General features: G+C 35.3%; 1 protein-coding gene across 2 annotated transcripts; it reads right to left on the reverse strand.

Moving 5' to 3' along the window:
- Window positions 1–1,209: 1,209 nt before the first annotated feature.
- On the reverse strand, window positions 1,210–26,834 carry METTL14 (methyltransferase like 14). 2 transcript variants are annotated; one of them, XM_029941589.1, is made up of 12 exons: window positions 26,622–26,834; window positions 22,549–22,637; window positions 21,580–21,667; window positions 18,518–18,598; window positions 18,075–18,162; window positions 13,661–13,751; window positions 12,329–12,470; window positions 7,131–7,223; window positions 5,076–5,192; window positions 3,770–3,980; window positions 2,330–2,638; window positions 1,210–1,248 (listed from the first exon to the last, which is right to left on the reverse strand). In XM_029941589.1, the coding sequence occupies exons 1-11, from the start codon at window positions 26,685–26,687 to the stop codon at window positions 2,334–2,336; spliced, it is 1,371 nt and encodes a 456-aa protein (XP_029797449.1). In that variant the 5' UTR covers window positions 26,688–26,834; the 3' UTR covers window positions 1,210–1,248; window positions 2,330–2,333. The 2 variants fall into 2 exon arrangements, with proteins under 2 accessions (XP_029797449.1, XP_029797445.1); XM_029941585.1 differs by lacking the exon at window positions 1,210–1,248 and having other exon boundaries at window positions 1,809–2,638.

The raw sequence follows: 26,834 nt of genomic DNA on the forward strand, positions 1-26,834 counted from the left end.
AATATAAAAATGATCAAAAGTCAGAAGAGGTCAGATTAATAATGAGTTTTCATCAGAAACTTTTCCTCAATGAATAAAGATTCAATGATGAAAATGATACCCCAACCTTATCTGAAAGTGAAGGGTAGCAAAACTAATGAGTCAAAATCATTTTATGCTATATAAATTCCTTAATACACTATCAAAGAGATAATTCTAGGCCTTGCATTTTTTCCCCACCACCTACACTTCCTTATTTGCTCTATTCTAAATAGGTAGGCAGTGGCTCTCTTTTAACTTGCAACTTACCAAGTAGCCATTCCTAACTCTAAGATGACTTTGTGATACACATCTCACAAACTAGGCCAGGCAACCACTAAGCTGTTGCCTTCCCTTGGCTAGGCCCAGGGTGTGGACCACACGAGGGAGTCTCATTTACGTTACTTCCTCACTGGTACTTCTAAAGACCCACAGTGAGCAAGTAGAACATCCATCTTCTTTGTTCTCACATCAACTTGGGCAAATACAGTTCTATCTATAGATACTTTATAATCACTGAAGTTGAAAATTAACTATCATTGCAGTAAAAAGGCTAACCAACTGTGATTCAGATCTTCATCATATCTACATCAAAAAAGGCATTACTCAAATACTATTTGTACAAGAAAGTTCTAACAGGTTGAACAAGTTAAATTCAGCAGGCTTTTTAGGATCTCAACCCTATTTCTATTATTCAATCCTTATTTTCAAACTGAGTCTTTAGTGTCTGTAATATAACCTTATTTTAAGTATTATATGAGCCAGAAAAGCTCAGAATGTCTATTAAACATCACAGACCAAAACAAGAGTCTGATCTTAGGTCAGTCCTTCTTCATTTGGTAACAAAGGCAATCCCGCTTGGAGAAAACAGACTACCACATTTCAAAGGTTTAAAATTTCATTAGAAAAATTATACACAACATAAAAAATATATTTTTCAAGAATAATGGTATTATTGCATCATCAAATTCATTTAAAACATGAGTTACAGTACAGAAAGAGAAATGACAGCATAGTTGTATACAACCACTGATCTGCAAAACCAGTCTCTTGGGGCGCCTGGGTGGCTCAGTCGGTTGGGCCTCTGACTTCGGCTCAGGTCACATCTCACGCTCGTAGGTTCGAGCCCCGCGTCAGGCTCTGTGCTGACAGCCAGCTCAGAGCCTGGAGCCTGCTTCCGGTTCTGTGTCTCCTCTCTCTGCCCCTCCCCCTCTCATGCTCTGTCTCTCTCTGTATCAAAAATAAATAAAACATTAAAAAATTTTTTCAAAAAAACCCCCCAAAAAACCAGTCTCTTAAAAACAACACACCATATGGTTTTAATAAAAGGCAACTACAGTTCCATTTTCTAAGGTGTCTTAATGGTTTTCTGTAATTAGTTTTTATATTAAGTTGTCTCCATAACAAGTTTAAAGATGTTATTTCCTCATCTCCAAGTACTTTATTCCCCAAAACACCTGATAACCAGGTCTCTCTCTGTTGTTGCCTCCATTTCTTTTATTTTCCTAAGCAATATGAAGCTGCTTTCAAGGTCAATCCAAGTTCAAGTCTACACCAAAGTTCTAACACTTGGAGATTTGTCCCCCTTTGCTTAAGAAGTGTGATTAACAGCCATCTGTAGCAATGCAACTGAAATTATGATGAGCTTTTTCTCTTTTTCTTAAGTCTGCCTACTCATTCTACCTCTCCCTCTGCCCCCTGCTGGGCGCACCAATCTACCCAGCAGATAAAGAGTTGAGGAGGTGATTTTGTTCAGTCTCTCAATGTCTCAATAAGCAGTCAAATCACAGTTTAAGATTCTTATAAAAGAAAAAGTTTCTTTTTATTGTTTCGTCAAGAAAATGTTAAAACCCTGACAGAAGTTAACCATCTGTCCCAAATCCATTCCGTCAAGGCTCCCGAACCGCTTTCCATTTGCTGTGACAGCAGTGGCAGGGTGGCTACTATCATCTGCCTTGGCACTCGTGGGATACTACAGATGGCGTTTTTTCACTGTTCACTTAAACTACTTCTAAAAAGCAAAAGCCTTTATAATTAGTTGGAATCTATCAGAATGAATTGGTCTCTGAAAGGAAGGTATATGTTGCATTGTTCAGTTACATGCGCACGACCAAAGGCAGGATGGTGTTGATCCTGGACAAAACTACACAGCGTGTGTGATGACTGCGCGGGAGACGGCTAAGGTGTTCCTGCAGCGTAAAGAGACTAAAGCAGAGGGCGCGCTGGAAGGGAGTACTACACTGAGTCTCCCAATTGGAATTCAAACTACAGTAAAGAAGATGGAGGGGGCATTAATGGACCAGTGTCTTACAGAGTTACCGAGGTGGAAAGCCACCTCTGTGTGCTCCTCCACGGCCCCCGCGAAAGCCACCTCTTTCTCCTCGGAAGTTAGATCGATTTCTTTCTCGTCCGCGGCCGGCAGAAGCTCCACCTCTCCCTCCACCCCTGGGAGCTCCCCCGCCCCGATCAGATTTAGACTTGGGAGGAGGTGATTTTGGTCGAAGTCTCTCAATTTCTTCTGTACATCCAGTCAAGTAGGAATTAGGGGCACTAAAGTAGGATGCGTATGTTTCCGCATTATAGTTGCTATTTGTAAGAGTTGGTCCAACTGTTAGCCAGCCTGAAATAGGGGGAAAGAAAGATTATCTTTTTTGTTTCCAGTTCTTTCTTACTAGTCCTTTAGGAACCATTTCAAATCTCTAATGCATTTTTAAAGAAGCCCCTATCACTCACCTGATACTCATCTTTTTTACAGAACACGTGGTATTTAATAACAGTCATACAGACTTCATAAGTATATGTCTTATTTCACCTGAATGATTGTAATTTTTGTAACATTACCTTCATCTCCATCCTTGTTTCACATTCTATGAGAGTAGCACTTAGAAAAAAATTACACTCTACAATGAGTTTGGGCTCAGTGAAAATGTAATAAACTTTATTAACCTTCCTACTTGGGGAAAGGATAACATCGTTTTCTCATTAAAATCCTGGAACCAACTTTTTCCTCTGTTCCTCTCACCCACAATATTACCCCAGATGATAGGTGCTAGAACTCACTAACTACCATATCGTTCCTCTTCATTCCTTTGTCCCATGTCTACTGCCATCCTCAAACATAAGCCTTTTTTTTTGTTTTCAAAATACTAAATTCACATTATACTGATTTCATAAAAAGTTAAAATTTTGAAAAGACAACACCACTATTATTGTAAGCAAACAAGCCAGGTGTTTTAGTTACTAATAAAACCAACATCTGTATTTCACAAATGTATGGTTATTTTCTTCAGGATGATTCAATCATTCGTGTATGCATTTTTTCCATCACGTTATTTACTGAATGATCTGAATGTTGGATAGAAAGAAGTAAGGAAGACCATCTTTGCTTTCCATGAGACTGCATGTTGGAGAAACTGATTATAAACATAAGTCCGATGAACATGTAATTCATCCTGCGGTAAGTGCTATGAAGAAAAAGAAAACAGAGTCGGGGGAAAGACAGGAGTGGAAGGAGGGGAGTGGGGCAGGAAGGTGGCTAGTTTAGACGGAGTTGTGAGGAAAAGTCTGTCAGGTATTTGAATGAAAGGAGAGGACAATGAAGAGACAAGAACGAGCTCGGCAGATCCAAAGTGCAGCAAGAGGAATCAAAGACATCAGAAGAATTTTATGTTACACAGCATGCTGTACCTTTCTTGACACCTACATCCGGAGGGACCAAAAAGATTTTTTTTAAGTTTTTCTGAGGTCCTACCTGGTCGAATTGTACTGTCTCTTCCAAATAGATGAAGGCGTCTTCTACCAAGACAAAAATGTTCAATAATATGAAAAATTTCTACAGGCTTTTCTATATTGCCAATTTCAGGTTCTTCCGTGATGATCAAGTCAATGTCAACGTTGGCATGGATGAAGTCCCCATCTGTGCTACGCTTAACAGTTCCTTTGATCCCCATAAGGCAGTGTTCCTAAAAAACAGTAAGAGCAGGACAATTAATCTCTCCAACAGTCATATTTCATAACATTTTACATTTCTGATGTCCCCATATAAAACAAATTTCATTATTTTCAATCTTTGGGATATAGTTCTATGGGTAAAAACATTTTAGGAGAGCCTGGATTTCTGGATGTGGAAAAGTTGCCAGGGAAGCTAGGTAATAGTATTAAACCTGGGGCCATCACATTTTAGAACTGTATCAATGACCATGGAGTTTTTCCCTCTGCAACACTACATAATAACTTGTTTCTACCAGTTACGGAAACATGGCACCTGACATCTTAAAAGGATGTGATACTGGGCCTCATATAATCCAAGATCAAAACTATAAACAAGATGCCTTTTTATATGGAGAAGGGACTTTAAACATGGATACAGACTTCTAGTTACTCAACATGAGAAAATGTGAAAATCAATTTTCTTTTTCTCTTTGACCTTCTCCATTTAATCTGACTGGCAGGAGTATGGGTTAAATACATTTAATCTCTCACTTGACTCTATGAACCATGGCAAGGTTTGCATCAAAACAATTTTCCCGTTCAAGAAGACTCTCCCACGAGTGATTCCCTGAAGAGTGAAGGACTAGAGGACAAACTTTTAAAGCCTGACAGTAGCAGGGCAGTTGTATGGAGCAGAGGTTCTCAAGGGTTCTTGTGTAAGTTCTCTGGGTTCTGACGTAGAAAAAAGAGAAGGAGAAAAATATGCCTCCAAGCCAGCCAGCTAGGAGTCCTGCTGCTGTCTCCTTTTTGTGGGCTCAGAGAAAGGGAAAAAATCAGGGAGTGGGCAGGGCTTAGAGGTACCAAAAGCCCATACATAAGTGATTTAGAATAATAGCAGTTTAGGATATACAAGAATATATATTACCTTCTGCAGCACAGTGAAGGTTGAATTTAACATAGTAAATAAAAACAGTGACTTTAAAAATTAAACTTGATGTAATTCTATACTGTTCACCATTTGTGCAAGTCTAAGAAAAGAATCTATCAAAATTAAACAGTATCCAGTCATTTCTAAATACTGAGGAAAAATAATGAAAATAAAGAAAACAAAACAGTGAAGACAATACCTTTGTTCTCTGGAAGACAGCCTTTGGATCTAAAGTCTTAGTCTTTCCAGGATTATTTTTATTGGTTTTAATCCAACAAATATCTTCACATCTTCTGTAACCCCATTTGCGTAAACACTAGAAATGAAAGAATTAAAAAAGGAAATCCTTAACTAAAAAGAAATAGACAATACTTAAAATAATCAACCAGTATTAAAAAAAACTTCCTAGAGGTTTGAGATACTAAATTTCAAGATGTTACAGTAATTTTTAATGCAGAAATAGAAAAAAAGAAATACTGAAGTCTTTAAAATATATAGCCATTAAAAAGAATGCAGATACCTTTCAGATATTAATATAATCTATACAGTTAAGTATCATAACACAGAAAGGCTTAAATAATACTCCAATTCTTTAATACTACCTTCCACTGTCATCAACAGAAAGTGGTTTTAAATCATAAAACATTCAGTCCTTCTTTAACCGTAATTCAACAGACGGTTTGATTTCTAGCACCTCAATTTCCTATCCTGACAAATTTAAAAACTATTGAATGTATTCTAATTGATAGTTTCTTTTCAAATGAGTCTTACATTATTTTTATATATTTAATACTAAAACTTCAAAAAATTCAAATACTTAAAATTATGTATCTTATCACTTGCTAATATTGAGAGCTACCAGCATCTGTAGGTGCTGACTAGCAGCTGGAAATAAAAACAAGGTATGTCCTTACCCTTCGTTGATTTAAGAGTAAAACAGGAGGAAATAAGCAAACTGTGCAGTATGATAATGCTGGTATTGTTCACATCAGGAATGCTCTTATTGTGTAAACTCTTATCATGAGAAACACCTCAAAATGAAAACTTGGATTTTCATGTTAAAATCTAAAAATCAAGATCAGTATCTGCTCCTGTTGCCAATTATTTGTTTTGCATTGGGAATTCATTATATGTCACAAGGGTCTAAATCTTCATGCCCTAAACAATTAACAAAAGCTCATGAGGATTTCTTATGCTGAATTATTTTTATTATAATTACAAATAATTTTTGGCCAAAATCTGCTTTTACCAATATGACAGACTGCTGCATAAACAAATACTATAAAACCTCCTAACCATTTTCAACCTAATTTGGGAGGTGGAAGCCCCAAGTCAGGCATTAGAGCTACAAAAGGTAAATACCAACATATCTATAAGAAACATACAGGATGTTTCTATTTTCTTAGCTTTTCCAGAACATCTTAGAAAGGCATCAGCAAAAAGATAAGTATCCCCAATTGGAGTAGTTATGGTTTACCTTGGGAGTTAATAAATGACACAAGCAACGATATTATTCAATAGTCTCAAACTTGCTATTTTATAAAGAATACAGAGTAATTGTAACATTTAAGGATTTTAGCACAAATTTATCTCAATATAATCCTACTTAAATTCTTCACTTGTCAAATGGACACTTCCTAAAATTGCCAGGATTAAATTGGGTTCGTCTGCTGTATAAAAGTAATACATCCTACAAAGGGAAGGTGTCATGTATTAACAAGTGAGGAAACTGAAACCCATAAGCATAAATATCTCTTTACTCAAAGTTTCACTGCTGGACAGCAGAACTGAGACCAAAACTGAATGAAGCCTTCTAATACTTAGCAACAATGCTCCCATTATTCTTAGGTAAAAAACCGTATGCTATTTTTGTTTCCATTTAGAAATCCAAAATATTGCAATAAAACATAGTTCTGAAATACAGTAAATATAAGGCGCTTAAAAAAGAGGTGTTATGTAACTTCCTTATCACTCTCACTCAATTATTCAAACTAGGTGTTCCGGATGCTGTTATTTTTCCAATTGGATTTGGCTTCTATTTGGAATTCAGGAGTTAATGTAATTCAGAATACTTTTTACTCAATGAGCAGTAAATGACACTAAGCAGCTTGTTTTCCAAATGTCTGAACTGTTCTCCTCCTGAAGTCCTAATAAATCATGTTTTGACTTCTTGAACCCTAATAACATCTATCTTCAAACTTTTTATATTTTTTCTTATGACTGTGAAAATCCACCTTAAAAAAAACGATCTTACCACTCTTCCAAGGTCCAATCCCTCCCCAGAACCACACCAGAGAAAAATGAATGATCGAGGCGCTGCAATCTCATCAATTTCTAACTTCATAATCTGTAGGAAACCAAAACAATATTGCATAAAAGTATTTGTTTCCTATTCATCCTAAATCCAAAAGACCAACCACTGAGATTTATCAAGACTTTCAGAAGATCTGTTCTTAGATGTGTTCATTTTCATTAGAAAATAAATTTTATCCTTAGAACTTATTCTACTGCTTTCTTATTCTATATTTAGAAAACACACACATATGCACACACACATATATATATATATATATATATATATATACCTTATTTTATAAAGAAAGAGGTTACAGGGGACCGTATTTATAGAATTATGGACTCTTGTAAGACGTAACTTGAGTGTAACACTTTATGACTTACAGAAAAAGAAACTGAAATAAAGAGGTTAAACTATCCCAAAGTTAGGGGCAAAATTAAAATGGTATAACAAATGTTTGGGGAAGATTTAGTTTCTAGCATCTACAGACATTCTAGATAAAATAAATCAATATACACATTTTATAATAATGACCATTTTAAGTCTGAAATGCCAAAAAAATACAGTCTAATTTTCTCAAAGGAGATATACAGATGGGGCTAACAGACATGAAAAGATGCAACATCACTCATCATCAGGAAAATACAGATCACAACTACAATGAGATATCACATCACACCTGTCAGAATGGCTAAAATTAACAACACAGGAAACAACAGATGTTGGTGAGAAGGCAGAGCAAGGGGAACCCTCTTACACTGTTGGTGGGAATGTAAACTGGCACAGCCACTCTGGAAAACAGTATGGAGGGTCCTCAAAATGTTAAAAATAGAACTACCCTAGGATTCAGCAATTATACTACTAAGTATTTACCCAAAAGATAGAAAAATACTGATTTAAAGGGACACATGTACCCCGATGTTTAGAGCAGCACTATCAACAACAGCCAAACTATGGAAAGAGCCCAGATGTCCATCAATTGATGAATGGGTAAAGATGGGATATATATTCACAATGGAATATTACTCAGCAACCAAAAAGAATAAAATCTTGCCATAATGTGGATGGAGCTAGAGTGTATTATGCTAAGTGAAATAAGTCAAAGACAGATACCATATGATTTCACACACATGTGGAATTTAAGAAGCAAAACAGATGAACGTGGCGGGGGAGAAAGAGAAAAGCAAACCACAAAATAGACTCTTAACTATAAGAGAATAAACAGGGTTGCTGGAGAAGGTGTGGGGGGGATGGGCTAAATGGGAAATGGGCATTAAGGAGGGCACTTGTGATGCACACCGGGTGTTGTATATAAGTGACGGATCACTAGATTCTGCTCCTGAAACTAATATTACACTATATATTAACTAGCTGGAATTTAAAAAAACAAAAAAAAATTATAGTCTATAATTTTATTTGCCTTGTATGTGTTGAGTGTTCATATTAAAAAAATTCTTTAATTCTATAAATTTTGGGATACCACATACTTACATAAAAGACTATAAAACCAATCATTTTATGACATTCTTTTTCTTCTAGCTTTTTGCCACATTCAGAAAACCTGGTTCAAGCAGATATTTATGTTTTATTTACTTAAAAAATTTTAATTTTAGTAACAGACCCATTTAAGTTATAACCATTCACCTAAATAGAAAAACATTATATGGCAATAATAATGGAAATAAGTTACAATATGTATTAACCTATTGAGTTTTATACCTCTGACTTTTTAAATCTTGAAATCTCTCATTTAATATTCTCACAGGAATATGAATAATATGTAATACATACATACACATATTCCTACAAGTTTATACATGAAATAGCTAAAATAAGTGATGACACACATCAGTGAAGAGCATCAAGCACATTACTCTCTCAACACTGCACTTCTAAATGCTAAATGCTGGTATTTTAAATAAGCATGCTACATGCTGGTATATTAAATATCCTTTACCAAAATCCACTGACCACTACTGACTCTCTAATGTAAAGAGAATACTTGTTCCAAACACTTATTTATATTCTATTTATTATTTTAACTACTGGCACTTTCTTTAGGATATTATCATAGAAAAGTTAAGAACTTAGGGCGTAGGGCCAGAGAAAACTTTTCAATATGGCAGCACGAGGTGTTCTGTGAAATTAGACTGAAATCAAGAATATGCATATAAAATGGAATTCCTTTATTTCAGAAATCCTATTGGCCCATCACACATAATTAAAGCTCTTGTGCTTCAGTGACCAAACCCCAGAGACTGGCCAGAGAAAATAAAGTTCAACCTAATTACAGCTGACCCCTGAACAACACAGGGGCTAGTGGCACCAAACCCAACCGCCCATAGAAAAAGCGAGGGTAACTTTTGACTCCCCAAAACTTAATGACTAATAACCTATTGTTGACTGGAAGCCTTACTGATAACAAAGTCAATTAACACATATTTTGTATGTTATATGTATTGTATACTCTATACTTAAAGTAAGCTAGAAAAAATAAATGTAACTAAAACTCATAAGGAAAAGAACGTACATTTACACTGCTGTAAAAAATCCACACAACAATGGTATCGTGTAGTTCAAACCCACATTGTTCAAGAATCAACTATACTAATCGAAGACATAATAAGATTTAATTTTTCAAAATTTTTTTTCTGACTAAACTCACAAAGATTGTTTGTAAATATTAATCAGTTTTGATGAGGATATGGTTAAACAGGTATTTCTTAAACACTACTGGAAGGACTGTTAGTTTGTGCAACCTATCTGGAAAACTTCTCAGCAATAAGTATCAAGAGCAGTATGTCTTTTACCTTAAGTCTTTAAGATGTAATATACTGTATAACTTCTGAATTCCAACAATGAGCACAAATTACATTCATCATCAGAGGATGAGATTTTTTCAAAGTGATAACAACCATAGAAGTAAAAAACTTCAAGGAGGAAAACTGGAGGTGTATCTTGAAGATTAAATAATATTAATAAGAGTAACTATCATTGAGAAGAGGACACACAGGACAGTTTCCTACAAAACAGCGGCCTTACAGCGTCAGTCCTCTCCTTTCTCTACTTGCCTTCTGTGTGCAACCATCCTGCCTACTCTCTTCTAGAAACTCCCTATTCCTCAGCCCCCAGGACATGCATACTCTTGGTTCCCCTTATTCATTTTTGACCCATTCTTTTGACCTTCTTTTACATGTTCCTCTTTTTTTTTTTAAATTTTTTACGTCTTTTATTTTATTTTTGAGAGACAGAGAGAGACAGCACGAGCAAGGGAGGTTCAGAGAGAGAGGGAGACACAGAATCTGAAGCAGGCTCCAGGCTCTGTGCTAGCTGTCAGCACAGAGCCCGATGCAGGGCTTGAACCCACGAACTGTGAGATCATGACCGTAGCTGAAATCAGACGCTTAAGCAACTGAACCACCCAGGCGCCCCTATATGTGCCTCTTAAATGTTAAAGTTTCCTGAGGCTTTACTGTCAATACACATTTTATCTTAACTGAGACACTATCTAAGGACAAATTCACCTATTCTTATGTGGTTTATATGCTAATCTTCTAAATCTGTATTTTGAGACCAGATCTGTCTGTTCTTTGAATTACATATTCCTATCAATCACAACTTTTGCACAGATATCTCATATACACCTCAAAATCAACATATTCAATGATCTAATCCCTTTAATCCAGCTTTTTAAAAAAATGTTATTTATTGATTTTGAGAGAGAGAGCAAGAGCATAAGCAGGGAAAGGGCAGAAACAGAGAGGGAGAGAGAGAATTCCAGACAGGCTCCATGCTGTCAGCAGAGAGCCCCATGCAGGACTCAAACTCACAAACTATGAGATCGTGACCTGAGCTGAAGTCACGTAAGACGCTTAACTGACTGAGCCACCCAGGTGTCCCTCTAATCTAACTCTTAAATCTACTCTTCCTCAGCGGGTAAAAACTCAACCCATTTATCCCAAGACTCAAACCCCTGTGTCATCTTTAACTTTCCTCCTCAGTCCAATTACTACATCTCATTCAAGTATCTATAAAACATTACTAAATTTATCACCTTTCTAGTCTTACTACCATCACCCTAATTCATGGTCCCCTTTACCTCCTAACTGGGCTACTGTAACAGTCTTTTAACTGCTCTCCCTTTTCCAGACTTTTCCTCTAGTCCATTCTGCACACACTAAAATGACCCTTTAACTAAACTGTTTAAAGCCTTTCGAAGATAGATGACTTAATATCGTCAGGAAAAAAAGTCTAAGCTTCTAAGAAGACTTCATCTCAAGAAGAGTCCCAATTTGAGTTCTACAACATCAACCTACAAACCAGATATTCTTTCCCTTCCTCTCTTCTGCTCTTGTTGATCCTTCCATTTGGAATCACAATCCCATCCCTTTCTTTATCTGGCCAATTCCAACCAGTATATTTATATTGTTAACGTGTCACCTCCTCTTTGTTCATGTGGCCCACCCTCCAAGACTTGGTCCATTTTTCTCAGATCATATTATGCAATCCTCTGTCATAGAACAAAAATAATACAATTCTCTGTTTAGAGCAATATTTATCCCATTTAACTATGTGCTCCTTTAGTCCAAGTGCCAAGTCTTATTCATCTTCAAATCTCTAATACAGAGTGGTACTCAACAAATAATTATTTTTGTTATTGATCAGTAAAAACAGATGACTTTATGTAACTAACTGTAGTTATCAGCTTGCTTAATTTTATTTAGGAAAATGTAACTTTAACAAAATTATACTGAAATTATGTATCTTTTTAATACATTGTAAGTTTCTTGGAAAGTAGAAATCGTTTTATAGCTATCTATATGTATACGTATTATACTCTAATGTTTACTAAAACTAGGGAAATGCAGAAAGAGTTATCAGTCATTTTGGTTTTAGACTTTTCTAGCTACACTGCAAGGAACTGTGGGTCTCCTACAGACTGCTAACTCACCAGCTGCTCAACTTAGGCCCCAAAAGAAGAATCAGACCAAAGACATTACAGTATTTGTTAATGTACCTGGGTCTTCTGCCACATTATATACTATAAGTCTATATCTATAGTTACTAAAAATGTAGTAATATTTATAATCTTCTCATCAAATAATATATATTCATTTGAAAAATAATTAATTACAATGTAGAAAGTTTCATCATACATCATCCCAAGTCCAGCATTTTTCATTAGCAGTGATGCCAGTTTCTCTGTAATATTCTTCTAAAGGGGGTTCCAGAAGAATCACATCAAATTTAGGTGTCAGTTCTCTGATGTCAAAGGCTTCTATATCTGCTTGTAAGTACCTATTTGATTAAGGCATAAAAAGTAACTAAGAGATTTTCAAATACCTTACAGATGATAATGAAAGGAATTTCATAATATTACTAAACACTATTTACAAAGTAATCACACTAATTACTGAATACCTTTTTATGCAGGACTATCTTTCTTCAGTACAGACAGTAAACCATGTAGCAACATTCTTCCCTATGAGATGGATATAATCACACTATAAGCTAACAGCATATTCCCCCATGTACATCCAGAATGTTCTTCTCTCATTTTTACAGGGAAAACTCATACTACTATGAGAGTACGTCTCTGAGCACCATTCCATCATCATCTGAATTCTCTAAGGAATATCACATTCTTTCTTTCTTAATTTAGAAAAACTATTTGTAAGCTTTAAAATCCTCCCTCTAAAACACTGCTTCTAAAGACGGATGCAATTTTCTTTTATTAGTTTATTAGTAAAATTATTTATATTGTCTTTTATGGCTAACTACTACAAGTTACAACTAGTCATTACTGAAAAGTTATTTCCACATAGTATGAAAGTAATTTAAATATAAAATACTTTAAATATAAGACTATTTTAAAATTAGATTAATATTAGAGTCTGCTAATATTTTTCTTCACACTCAGACTTCTCTGTGGTTCTTCATCACTAATAGTACACATTTTAGCAAATTGTTAAATGTATAAAATGTTCAAAGTAAGCTAAATGTGAATTAGGCAGATTCTCCAATTTCAAAGACTTTTTACACATATCTGAGGAAAACGTTCTGGTTAGCAAAGGTTAACATGAATTTTCATATTTTGAAACGCTAAGAATAGTATCCCTGAATGCTGAGTTATAATTAATTTTTATTTTCTTCTTTTCCTTCATCTAAGTTTTCTAAACTTCCTTCAATAAATAACTTTGAGAGGAAAAGTCATTTAAAAACATGTTAAGAAACTCAAGAATACAACAAACACAAATGACTTTTCTAAGGAAAACACATTTAAAGACATTTTAAGGAAATTAACTGAAAAAAAATGAGAACCTACTAATGTACTCAGCACTGGAGTTCCTGCACCGAAGAAAGCAGACTGCGTCAACCTTACATATGTGCAGAACTTCTTTCAAAGAGAAAGGTTACAGGATAAGAAGACTGCTACTTTAAGCCTGTCGGGGTCGGGAGCAAAAAAGCAGCCGAGAGAATGTACTTACATGGGAGGGGTGTTAGACTGGGCTATTAACTCATCCTTGAGCCTGATGAGCTCCCTCAGTTTAGGGTATTCTTCAAATCTGTCGGCCAAACCTGAGGAGAAAAAGTGGTAAAGTCTAAATTTTAATACTATTTAAGTTAATATCAGTGGGTTCAAAGGATGATGACCCCTCTCAGGGAACAAAACAACAGACAAGCACCACTTTAGTCTCGTGTCCTTTTTAAAAAATTAACTTTCAGCATTTATTTGCACTGATTTTCTTTTAAGGTTTATGTTTTGAGAGAGGGAGCACAAGTGGGGGAGGGGCAGAGAGAGGGGGAGGGGCCAGAAGATCCGAAGCAGACCCTGCACTGACAGCAGTGAACTGATGCGGAGCTCAAATTCAGGTACAGTGAGATCATGATCTGAGCTGAAGCTGGCGGCTCAACCAACGAGCCACTCAGGTGCCCCTATTTTGAGTATTTTTAAAACAGTTCATATCTAATGATCCTAATCCCCTACGCAGGGCAAAGCCCAGATGTTCTAAAGCCCAGTTCAAATCAATAAACCATTTAATTTCTCATATTTAAGTTAAATCTGCTCATACATAGCATTAAGTTTTACCATTCTGTTCTCAGGAAAAGAAAAAACATTGCCTTCTATCAAGTTTTCCCCTTTTCTTTTAGCTAAAGGAATTCTTTCCCTTTAAAAATGTAGTCATTATTGAGGCTGGTAGTTTCTTTTTAAAAAAAATTTTTTTTAACATTTATTTATTGTTGAGAGACAGAGAGAGACAGAGTGTGAGCAGGGGAGGGGCAGAGAGAGGGAGACACAGAATCCAAAGCAGCCTCCAGGCTCTGAGCTGTGAGCAGAATCTTGGACACAGGTCTCCAACCCATGAACCGTGAGGTCATGACCTGAGCTGAAGTTTGACGTTTAACCAACTGAGCCACCCAAGGCACCCCAGTAATTAAGCTTCTTCAATAGTTACCAAACACAGAGAAAATGAATATTTCTTTTCTTTTTTATGATTACATACAAGAAGAAACAAAGAATAGTTAGAGGGGAGAGAAACCCTGCTGATGATCTTAAAGTAGTTGTCTATGAATCATGGACACAATCCCAGAACAAATCTAGTAAAGAAAGATAACGAGTCCCTAGTAGTGGGTTAGCTCTCACTCTGAGACAAACTGTTTTCTCTATGAATACTTTGTATGTCAGTATTTATAATTTTAAGGATTTCACATCTCCACATTATAAGCCAAATCCTCACATGTATTCTCAGGCTTAAAATCTTAAAAAACATGTATAAGTCCTACAAAGGGTACTTAAAAACAGGAGACTCACTGTTCCCATGTCCTCAAAAAATTTTAGATCTCTGAGCTCAGAAGAGATTTTAGGTATGAGAGCATATTGCCTGTTTAAACAACTGTAGGGATACGGAGGGCCGAATATCAAGGATTCCTAAAAGCTCTTATTTGGTTTTCTTTTCCCCCCACAGGAAACATAATCCTAACAGTATAAATCATATAAGCAACTTAATTTAAAAACCAAAAGTACAAATATTAATAACTTTAATATCAAAGAGTAAAAGTAAAAGATTTTATAAAGCCTCCTCAATCAGTGGTTATAAAACAAATTTCAAATAAAATAAGTATGAAGATGTTGTTATTGTCAGGTTTTAATCACAGTGGAGTCGGCTGTCTGTCAATCTTCTATAAAAACAGAAAGTGCAAGGTTTTATTCAATCCATAATAAGTTATCTAAGTATTTTATCTTTGCTGATCGGGAGTAAATATCTTAAAAGCAGAAAGGTGGATTCTGAAACTCAGTTATACAACTATCGTAATTTTTTTTAAAGCAGCTTTCCTGAAGTATAATTGATATTTAAAAACCAAAGAGATTTATGTGATGAATTTAGACATATGCATACACCTGTGAAACCATCACCATATCCAAAGTAACAGACATATCCATAACCTCTAAAAGTTCTCTTGTATTCCTTTTGGGGTGTGTGTGTGCATGCATGTGCGTGCATGTGTGGTAAGAATACTTAAGATGAGATCTACCCTTAACAAATTTTTAAAATTTTATTGACTACAGTCAATGACATTGTTGACTATAAGCACTATGCTACACAGCAGGTCTCTAGAACTAATTCATCTTGTAAACCGAAACTTTATACTAATTAACAACTCCCTATTTTCCCCTTCCTCCATCCCCTGAAAACCACTGTTTTATTCTCTGCTTCTAGGAGTCTGTGTTAGGTATCTCAGAAAAGTGTAGGTATTTATCATATTACACACACTACTTTAGGTACCTCTGTAATTACTTGCATATTTGTTCTGTGACTGGCTTATTTCACTTAGCATTACCATGACTTTTTATGCTACATCTAAATTTTGCTCATGGAAACATTAAAATCAGTTTCTACTTCAAAAGTAACATTGCCTTTAAGCAACAAAAGAAATAATACATCAGATTACATCAAAATTAAAATTTCTGTGTTGCAAATGATACCATCGTAAATGAAAAGACAATATACAGAATGGGAGAAAATATTTCCAACTCATAGGTCTGAGAAGAGACTTGTACTGAGAATATATGAGGAACTCTTATAATGTAATAAATGAAAAGACAAATAACGAATTAAAAAATAAGTGAAGGGTTTGAATATTTCTTCAAAGTAGGTATTTAAATAGCCAACAGGCATGTGAAAAGAGGCCTAATCTCATTAGCTGCTAGAAAAATGCAAGTCAAAATCACAATGAACTATCATTTCATATCCACTAGGATGGTTATAATCAAAAAGATAGAAAATAGTCAAAACATTTAGTTAAGCACAAGAAGAAACTGGCAGGAATGTAAACTGGTACACTGCTTTGGAAAACAGTTGTGCAGTTCCCCCAAAAGTTAAACACAGAATTAATGCATTACTCAAGAATTCCACTCCTAGGTATATAACTAGAAGAAATGAAAGCATATGTTCACAGAAGAACTTCATATGAATATTCATGCAGCACTGTTTATAACAGCCAAAAAGTATAAACAACTCAAATGAATGGATAAATAAAATGTGGCATATACACACAATGGAGTATTATCTGGCAGTAAAAATAAATGAAGTACGGACATGTGCCACAGTATCAGTGATCCTTAGGAACGTTGTGCCAAGTGAAAGAAGCCTTCCCAAGATACCACATACTGTCTAATTCCATCTACATGAAATGTCTAGAATAGGAAAGTTGATAGAGACAGAAAGTTAATTAATAGTTACTTAAGACTGGGGGGAGTCATGGGGGGAGGGAATGGGAACCAACTGCTAATTAGTACTGAGTTTCTTTAGGAGAGATGAAAATTAGATTGTGGTAATGATTGCACAAACTGGATTTATTAAAAAAAAAAAGATGGGTGAGTTATATGAATTCTCTCAACAAAGCTTTTTTTATAAATACAGGGATAATGATTTTGATGGGTTTATTAGTAGACTGGACAGGAACTCAGGGAAGAATCTCTGAGCTTGAGGATATGTTATTCTCTGAGCTTGAGGATAACCTCAAAAAAGCTGTACTATTCAAGGACTACGGGACAACTACAAAAGATGTAACACGTATAATAGAAATACCAGAAGAAAGAGAGGAACAGAAGAAATAGTTGAAATAATGACAGGATTTCCCCAAATTAAAGTAATCAAACCACAGATTCAAGAGGCTTAGAGAACACCAAGCAGGATAATGTCAAAAAAACCCTAAACATAAGGCATATCATTTTCAAACTGCAGAAAATCAAAGATAAAGAAAAAAATACCAAAGAAACCAGAGGAAAAAGACACCATACTTATGGAGGAACAAAGATAAGATTCATATTTCATTTCTCAGAAACATGCAAGCAAGAAAAGACTGGAGTGAAATATTTAAAGTGCTGAAAGAAATTAAACACCAACCAAGAATTCTACATTCTGTGAAATTATTCTTCAATAGCAAATGAGAAATAAAGACTTTCTCAGAAAAACAAAAATTAAGGAAATTTGTTGCCAGTAGACCTGACTTGCAAGAAATGTTAAAAGAAACTCTTCAGGGAAAAGAAAAAAAATAATATAGGTGAGAAAATCAGATCTCCAGAAAGAAAGGAAGAGAACTAAAGAGTAAATAAACAAAGGTAAAATAAAAATGCAAGGATAGTAACGGAACCAAACTGGAGAAGGAAAGAAGGTAGGAGGAAAGAGAGAAGGAGTCAATGTTAGGAAACCATGAGAGAGTAACAGTGCTGGGTGAAAAAGGAGGAATATTAGAAGTACTGAGATTGAAAATGGGAAGCCAAGCCAGGAAAAATAATTTTGTTAGAAATAATTCACAAAATGGATAAATCCATTACATCACATTACATGCATGTAATTAAGGGTTAGTAATAGCATATTTCCAACAAATCTAACATACCTACATCCCTGATGAAATTCTGAGGTCTATGTCCAGTGTCTACAAAATGTTGGCAGTAATCATTATGGGGATTTAAACTCTGTGTTCCCTAAAGAAAAAAATCAAAATTAAATTAAGAGCATTTACTCTAATGGCAGATGCACTAACTCTGTCCTTTATTTTCTATTATAAGAGCATACAAAATAGAAATTGATAGATTAAAAAAATTTAGTAATATTTGAAAACATAATAACTGACAGCATTATTCTTCGGTAGCTACAGACATTAATATAGCATTATCTCATCCTAAATAGCCAAGTATTAGACTATTTCAAAAATAATTCTAAGTAATTTTTATTTTAAAATAATGATCCCTCAATAATTGAAAAAATATTGAAAATAAGTATTTAAAACCTTTTCTTGCACAGAGATGCACTGTGAAGGGTTATGATTTGAAAATTTACCTTCAGAAAAGTACTAGAATCTTTATAAATCTCCTCTTCATATGGCAAATTCTCTTCTTCTTGCTGCATTTCTAATTCATCCTTGGAAAAAGAAGATTCAGTAGACATTTTAGGTATATGAGGAATATTTTATCTATTTATGATATCTTGAGTATTAAGACTCAATATAAATATTTTATTTCCCTAAGATACAGTAAGTTTTTCAAATTACCATTAAAGTCAAACACTGAAGACTTTGCATTCTCATCATTATCCAATTAGTTATGTTTACAGTATACATTACCTTTTCATTCTTATCAATAAATAATTGATAAAGAAATCAATAGAACTACTAATTTTGTTGATTGAATTGTCTAGAATTTATCTCATATGTCATATATTAATATTAGAATTTAGTTCAAATCATGAAAGATATGACCACCAATGGGGCAATTTTATTTCTATCAAAAATTATATGAAACTATTTTTATAGATCAAAATGTTAAAATATCAGGAACTGTATATGATAAAATATACATATGTATACAATCACAATATTTAATAAGTAAATGAAATAAAATGATCAAAATAAAATAATCACTAATGTTTACATTGAATATCAACGTATACCTGATCACAATAAAATAATCAGTAATTTTTAATTTACGTATTAACATACACCAAAATGCAATGCATTTGATTAGGTAAGATCACTGAAATCCCTAGAGATTTATTGAAAATTCACTCTCTTCTCTATTAAATATACTCGTACAACAATTAACTTTACAAAATGGAGATATGATTTTTATACAAAATACTTTCTTTTCTTTGAAATCTTCAAATTATTATTTTATATCTTCAAAATATTTTATATATCTTCAAAATATATTTGTATCGCTATTTCTTATCTTCAAAATATCACTTATTTTGAGATAGAACACATGCATGAGAAGGGGATAGGCAGAAAGAGAGGGAGAGAGAGAATCCAAGCAGGTTCTACACTGCCAGCACAGAGGCCAATGTAGGGTTCGAGTTCACAAACCATGAGATCATAACCTGAGCCAATGTTGGATGCTTCAACCGACTGAGCCACCAGGGAATTCTTTTCTTTTCTTTTTCAAAAGTAGGCTTCACCCCCAGCACAGGGCTTAAACTCATGACCTAGGCTGAGAACAAGAGTTGGACACCCAACTGACCGAGCCACCCACGTGCCCCCATGATACTTTCTTTCCAACTAAATATTGTAATTATAGGTTTAGAAGTTGGGTTTTTTTCCTTTGGCCTCTTTCAAAGACAGTTCTTCATTGCTGTCTAACTCACGGGATGTCAAATTATTGTAACTCTACCACCCTACATAACAACATGGAATAACACAACTCTCAAAAAAGACTGTTTACTAGATGCTTGAAGTCTGATCTAATTATCCAGAGTTTCTGATACACATCCTTCCTTACTCTTAGGGAAGGATATTATTGTCAGTGCCTATTAGATATGATTTATGTCACCTCCTACATTAAAATGAGTAAACTGATGGGCACCTGGGTGGCTCAGTTGGTTGAGCGTCTGGCTTCAGCTCAGGCCATGATCTCGCAGTTCGTGGGTTCGAGCCCCACACCGGGCTCTGTGCTGACAGCTCTGACCCTCCCCTGCTCATGCTGTCTCTCTCTCTCTCTCTCTCTCAAAAATAAATAAAACGTTAGAGAAAAAAGAAAAAAATTTCTTTTTAAATTTCACTTTAAAAAAAATAAAATGAGTAAACTGAAATAAAGGTCTTAATTTAATCGACTTCAGGCATACCTCATTTTATTGTGCTTCAATTTATTGTACTTTGCAGATATTGCAATTTTTACAAATTGAAGGTTTGTGGCAAACCTGCATCGAGCAAGTCTACTGGTATCACTTTTCTGATAGTATCTGCTCACTTTGTGTCTCTATATCTTATTTTAGTAGTTCTCACAACATTTCTAACTTCTTCAGTACCATATTTGTTATGGTGATCTGTGATCAGTGATCTCTGAAGTCGCTGTCATAATTGTTTTGGGGCACCATGAACCGACTCCATACAAGATGATGATAAGTTCATGTTGTGTTTTGATTGCTCCACTAACTGGCTGTTCTCCTGTCTCTCTCCCTCTCCTCGGGTTTCCCTATTTCCTGAGACACAATATTGAAACTAATAAACTAATAACCCTACAATATCCTTTAAGTATTCAAGTAAAAGAAAGAATTGCACATTTCTCAGATTAAGTCAAAAGCTAGAAATTACTAAGCTCAATGAGGAAAGGCATGCAGAATCTAAGACCCAAACCTAAGTCCCTTGCACCAAATAGCTAAGTTGTGAATACAAAGGAAGTATTCTTGAAGGAAATTAAAAGTGCTACTCCAGTGAACACACAAATGATAAAAAAAAGTGCAAAAGTTGTATTGCTGATATGGAAAAAGCTATAATATGGATAGAAGATCAAATCAGCCACAACAGTCCCTTAAGCCAAAGCCTAATCCAGAGCAAGGCCCTCACTCTCATCAATTCCAAGAAGGCTGAGACATGAGGTAGTTGCAGAAGAAAAGTCTGAAGCTAACAGAGGTCGGTTCTTGAATTTTAAGGAAAGAAGGCATCTCAGTAACATCAAAGTGTAAGGTGAAACAACAGGTGCTGATATAGAAGCTGTAGCAACACTGAGGCCAGACTCTCCACCAGCAAAAAAAGATTATGACTTGCTGAAAGCTCAAATGATGGCCAGCATTTTTGGGCAATAAACCATTTTTAAGTTAAGGCATACACCTTGTTTTATCAGACATAATGCTACTGCACACTTAATGGACTGTAAGATAGTATAGAAGTAAGTTTTATATGCCAGAACAAAAATTTCATTTAACGTTCTTTATTGTGATATTCACTTCATTGTGATAGTCTAGAACCAAATCTAATATCTCCAAGGTGTGCCTGTATACATTTGCTGCTGACGATTATTTTAGAAAGTTTCAAATTGAGCTTTTAATCAAATTTGTTTTCCTGGATAAGAATCTATTATTGTAAGGATTTATTTTTTTCTGACCATAAAACTGCCCTGTTCTCTACTTGCCTTATATTCTTCCATCTTGTCTTCATCTGCCTCTCCTTCATCCTGGTACTTCCGTTTTGCATTTGGAGCAGAGGTATCATAGGAAGCCCTGAAAAGTAAAACTGAAGTATCATATACAGATATGGAAAGATGTACAAATGCAGCCATTAATATGAAATAACAGTTTATAAAAACAGAGAAAGGAATATTTTTCCTGATTAAATAGTATCTATCCACTTGTTTTATAAATGTAAAAAGTCACACAACCTGATTGATAGTTCTGCTTTTATGAGAAAGCAATCAAATCAGAAACTAAGCTTTTATAAGGAATGTATGGCAAAAAGAATCTTCTGTATTACGTATCATCTAATTTGTCTTAAGCAAAATTCATGTTCAAATTAATAACTAGAACACTAAAAACTCTGAAGTACTTTATGAACTACCAAGTGAATACCATTTTTAGGGTCAAGTGTGTTTTGTTTTATAAGAAACTTGTAAATATAATTATTTATTTATTATTTTTAAGCTAATTCCTAGTCTAACATTCTATTTTCTAACTAGTTTATTAATGAAAACTTACTACATTCAGAAAAATAAGTATTTCTTAATTCATGAATAATAAAAGACAATGTTTCTGAAACCTTTTTTTTTTAATATTTATTTTTGAGAAAGAGAGAGAGAGAGAATGCATGCATGCAAGTAAGGGACAGAAAGAGAGATGTGGGACAGAGGATCTGAAGTGGGCTCTCTGCTGACAACAGAGAGCCTGATGTGGGGCTTGAACTCACAGACTACGAAAGCATGACCTGAGCTGAAGTCAGACATTTAACTGACTGAGCCACCTCGGTGCCCCTGAAATCTTTATTTTGATGCTTGTCCTAACAACACACTTCATACCTAGGATTATTTGTTTATTAAAACAATAAGACTTTCACAACAGTAATCACTTAAAAAAATAAAAAAACAAATAACAAAAACCATTCAACTGACCTGCAAGTTTCTCTTGTTTCAGCAATTTCCCTCTGCTCATCTTTGCTATTTAATACAGCACCAATGCTGTCAGCACTTTCGGCTCCCAACTGAGAAAAGGCCAAAATGAAAAATTATAGCATAATGCACTGGATAGCCTTTCCAGCCATTTGTAGCGACATTTAATATGTCAAGTATTTAAAAACAAAACAACAACAACAAAAACCCTACGTACTTCAGCAAGCAAATGGCTTAATTACCTTGCAGGAAAAACATGAAATACCTTGGAACAAAATTATGTTAATTAAGAACAAATCTGAGAGCTAGCAAGCATTTAATACTTCCATTATATTTAAAATTAAGACAATTTTAGCCTATCCTCCACTTTTTAAGTAAATAACAAAACATAATTTGGTAGTAGTAGCAATAACAACAGAAAAAGCAACTAACATATAGCGTGTATAGGGTGGTAGGCACTATGTTAAACACTTTGTATCCATCAGCTCACATATTATACTGTATTTATCCCATGCTGTAATAACATATCTGTCCAGTTCTTATTCAAGCCAAGTCTTTACATAATGATTTACAGGCACAACACTGAATTTTAATGCCATTTTTTAATGGGTTTGCAAATCATGGCTAGCAGTTAAGGACATTTTGCAAAATACAACCACTTACTAGTTGAGAGAGGCTGCCCGCATAGGATCAGTTCACGGAGAACTTTAAAGACCAAACCACTGGGGGCTCCCGAGTGGTTCAGTAGATTAAGCATCCAACTTCGGTCCAGGTCATAATGTCACAGTTCATGGGTTCAAGCCCTGCTTTGGGCTCCTGCTAAAAGTACAGAGCCCGCTTGGGGATTCTTTCTCTCCCTCTGTCTCTGCCCCTCCCCCACTTGTGCTTTCTCTCTCAAAATACATAAATAAATTTTTAAAAAAAGAATAAAAATAAAAGCCAAACCAACAAGTGCAGAATGCAATTTGTAGGCCATGAGGAACAATTTAATATTTTTAAGTACAAGAAGGGCAGGAGGAAATCTGCACTGAATAGCCCCTTTATCTCAGGAAAGGGAAGACACACTAAAATACCTGAGCTTCTAGTTTCTAGCCTTGATCTTAAATAATTATCACTGCCTTTTTAGTCTGCCCACTTCATGACCTCCCTAAGGTCTCTCCAATGATAAATCTCTTCCAATATTATAACAGTTCCTAAAATTTTTAATTTTTCCATAAAATCTTCCTGAACCCTATTCTCATTAGTTAGAAGACACATCTACTTCCCATAGTTAAAATGCTAACTTTCCTCCCCTGACTGACTCCTCTCTCTTTTTGTTTGGATAAGTACAAGTTATCTCCTTAAAGAGTATATAGAATAAGACTGCTTGCACTTTTCTCTTTTTTCTCATTTCCTATTCAGATCATAGCATTTAATACAACTTTCAATGATTTTATGTTTTACTTTTGTTTACTCCATTTATATTATTTCATAGTCTTTATCACAACTTCCAAGTATTTTATTTTATATTTCAATTTAATTATTTTACTCTTTCCCAAGTGACATGTATGCTCCCTAAAGGGATGAACTCTGTCTTATTTTTATTTATATGCTCACCATCTTGTATAATGCCTGACTCACAGGAGAGGCTCAATATTTGAATGAACCTAGATTTCCTACTAGCACCTACATTAGAATACAATGTATTACAATAGAAATGTTTTAAGGCAAAATTCTGTTCATATATAATTGTTCTCTCATGCTCCAAAAAAATTATGGAATGACTGGACTAAGTAAATCATAGATTTTCTTTGATTTCTATAAGTAAATCATAATATTATTTGAATAATTAGGAAAATTTGGTATCATTTGAAAGCATATATAATTAATGTTGGGGGGGTAGGGGAAGATGGAGAGGGAGAATCTTAGGAAGGCTCCCCACTCCGCCTTACCTAGGCCTCTCAATCCCATGACCCTGGGATCATAACCTCAGCCAAAATCAAGAGTCTGATGTTTAACCAACTGAGCCACCCAGGCACCCCTATATGATTTTATTTTTAATGAAGCTACAGCTAAAAAAAGCAGGTATAAATTTCTGATGTTTATATTCTGTATAACAAGTAACATAAATAGCGACAACAGTAAGGACAACGTAAGCTCGATGGAAGAGCCTAATAAGCCAGAGAGAGATCACAATAGCTTTCACTACAAAGTTCTGACAGAAATCGGAAAGTAAGGGGGACAATTTTTTAAAAAAATCATGAAGTATATATTGCACAAATCACATTCTGGAGAGTAATAAACCATTCTGTATTGTTCATATAGAGAAGAGCAACTGGAAGAAAGGCTGAAATTAGCTGGTAAAGTGGAAGTCTGTCAATGACTGTATCAAGACTTTTTTAAGTGAAATGGTTCCTAACCAATTAGAAGAGTAGGAGGAAGACTAGTGTACTGGAAAGAGCATAGAAAGGCCTAAAACTGCAGCTTGTTAACTTACCAGTTCTGTGGTCTTCAGTATGTAACTTAATTTTTCTTTAAAATTTGTTTAGGTAGTCTCTGCACCTAATATGGGGCTCAAACCTACAACCCCAAGATCAAAAGTCCCACACTCTACTGACTGGGCCATTCAGGCAGACAAGTCACATAACTTAAATTCTTTGGGCTCTATTTTCTGCATCTATAAGATGCAAATAGCATCTGACTTGTATGAATGAGGATAATGTATATAAGAAGCTTAGCAGAGTCTTGATACAGAGAAGGGTTTTAATAAATAGCACCCATTATTAATTTTTTTGCACTATGTAAGTTCTTTTAGGGTAGGGACTACTTTTTATTCACAATTGAATTGCCAATGGCCACGAGTACCCCAGCACATAGTTAGACACTCAAAAAATAATTGTTTATGGATGCATTTTGATTCAAATAGAGGTCTGAATTGAAAACTAAAGAATAAGAACCTTACTTGGAGGTAAAAATCTACTGAATATTTCGAAGACAACATGCTAACAGAAGGCATGGAAAAGATATCAGATTTGTCCTAGATCATAATGCCAGAGGGACAGAAGAGATCTGATTCCAAATTCCCACGTTTTAAACACTATAACACAAACCTTTTCATCAGATCATAAAAGAGTATATAGGTTTCAGATTTCCATTTACTAAAACCAAGATTCATTACTGAAAAAAAAAAATTAAGATGCCTCATTACAGCCTCTTAGTATATCCTCCATCGCTTTTCCTGATATGAATGGCAGAATGGGAAACAGTCTCTTAGAGTAAAAGTGTACATTCGCATTTTCTGCATGTGTACTCTCCTCATCAAGGGTTGTTAGCTTATACACAAAAAGCAGAGCAACAAGCTTTGGAGAGACAAACCTAGGTTCATCTTTCTGGCCTAGCGATTAGTGACATGAAGCAAAAATTACTTAACCTTTCTAGCGTCTGTTTCATTATTCGGTAAGTGAAGATAATGCTGCCTGTTTCAAGGTTTGCTGTTAACTGACAGGACTTAAGAATTCAAGTATTAGCGGTGGGTGAAGACGAGAATACCATACATAGCACAGTGGGCTGCAACACAAAAGATGCACAATATAAAATTTACATTCAGACTACTTCCAATGCAGTCTTTAGACATGATCCCAAAGAAAACACTATGATTCTATTTCACAAGGAAGCCGCTATCTCAACAATGAGGTGCTAAGAAGAAAGGCAAGACACAGAAGAGGATGTAAACAGTGAAGAGAAATTTAGTGGATAACCAGTCACTTTTCCTTGAGTGAACTGCGGTAATTTATTTACAAAGACCAAGGCTTTGTATCCCCATCACTGAGTTCTGCGCCAGACACTAGGCGATTCCATAATGTTGCTGAAGACCAACCGTGGCATTTGTTTTAGCAACACCACAATGAGCGCTGCACAGAATGGAGGATATTGGGGTGCTGCGTTAGTTGAGAACAAGGGCAAGTAGGCCCTGGGATCATGGTCGCGGGACCAGAAAGGTAGGCTCCGCAGTAGATAGGGAAAGACAGCAAAGGGCAGGGGGAGAGAGAAGAGGGGACCGCGCACGCGCATTCGCGATCCCTCCCTGGGCCGCGGACCTGCTGCGCAAGGAGCTGCCGCCGTAACTTCTGCCGCTCCCGGATCTCCTGCAAGCGGCTGTCCATGTCCCAACTCTTGTTTCCCACTGCCCCGAAAACTTGACAATTGGCGGATGAATATCCTCCAGATTTTTCACCGCCGGCCGTGGCACACAAGATTCGCCAGGACCTTCAGGAAGCAGGATATCCCTTAGCCCTTTCTCAATAGGTATA

This window comes from Suricata suricatta, chromosome 1, assembly GCF_006229205.1.
Source record: "Suricata suricatta isolate VVHF042 chromosome 1, meerkat_22Aug2017_6uvM2_HiC, whole genome shotgun sequence".
NCBI lineage: Eukaryota > Metazoa > Chordata > Mammalia > Carnivora > Herpestidae > Suricata > Suricata suricatta.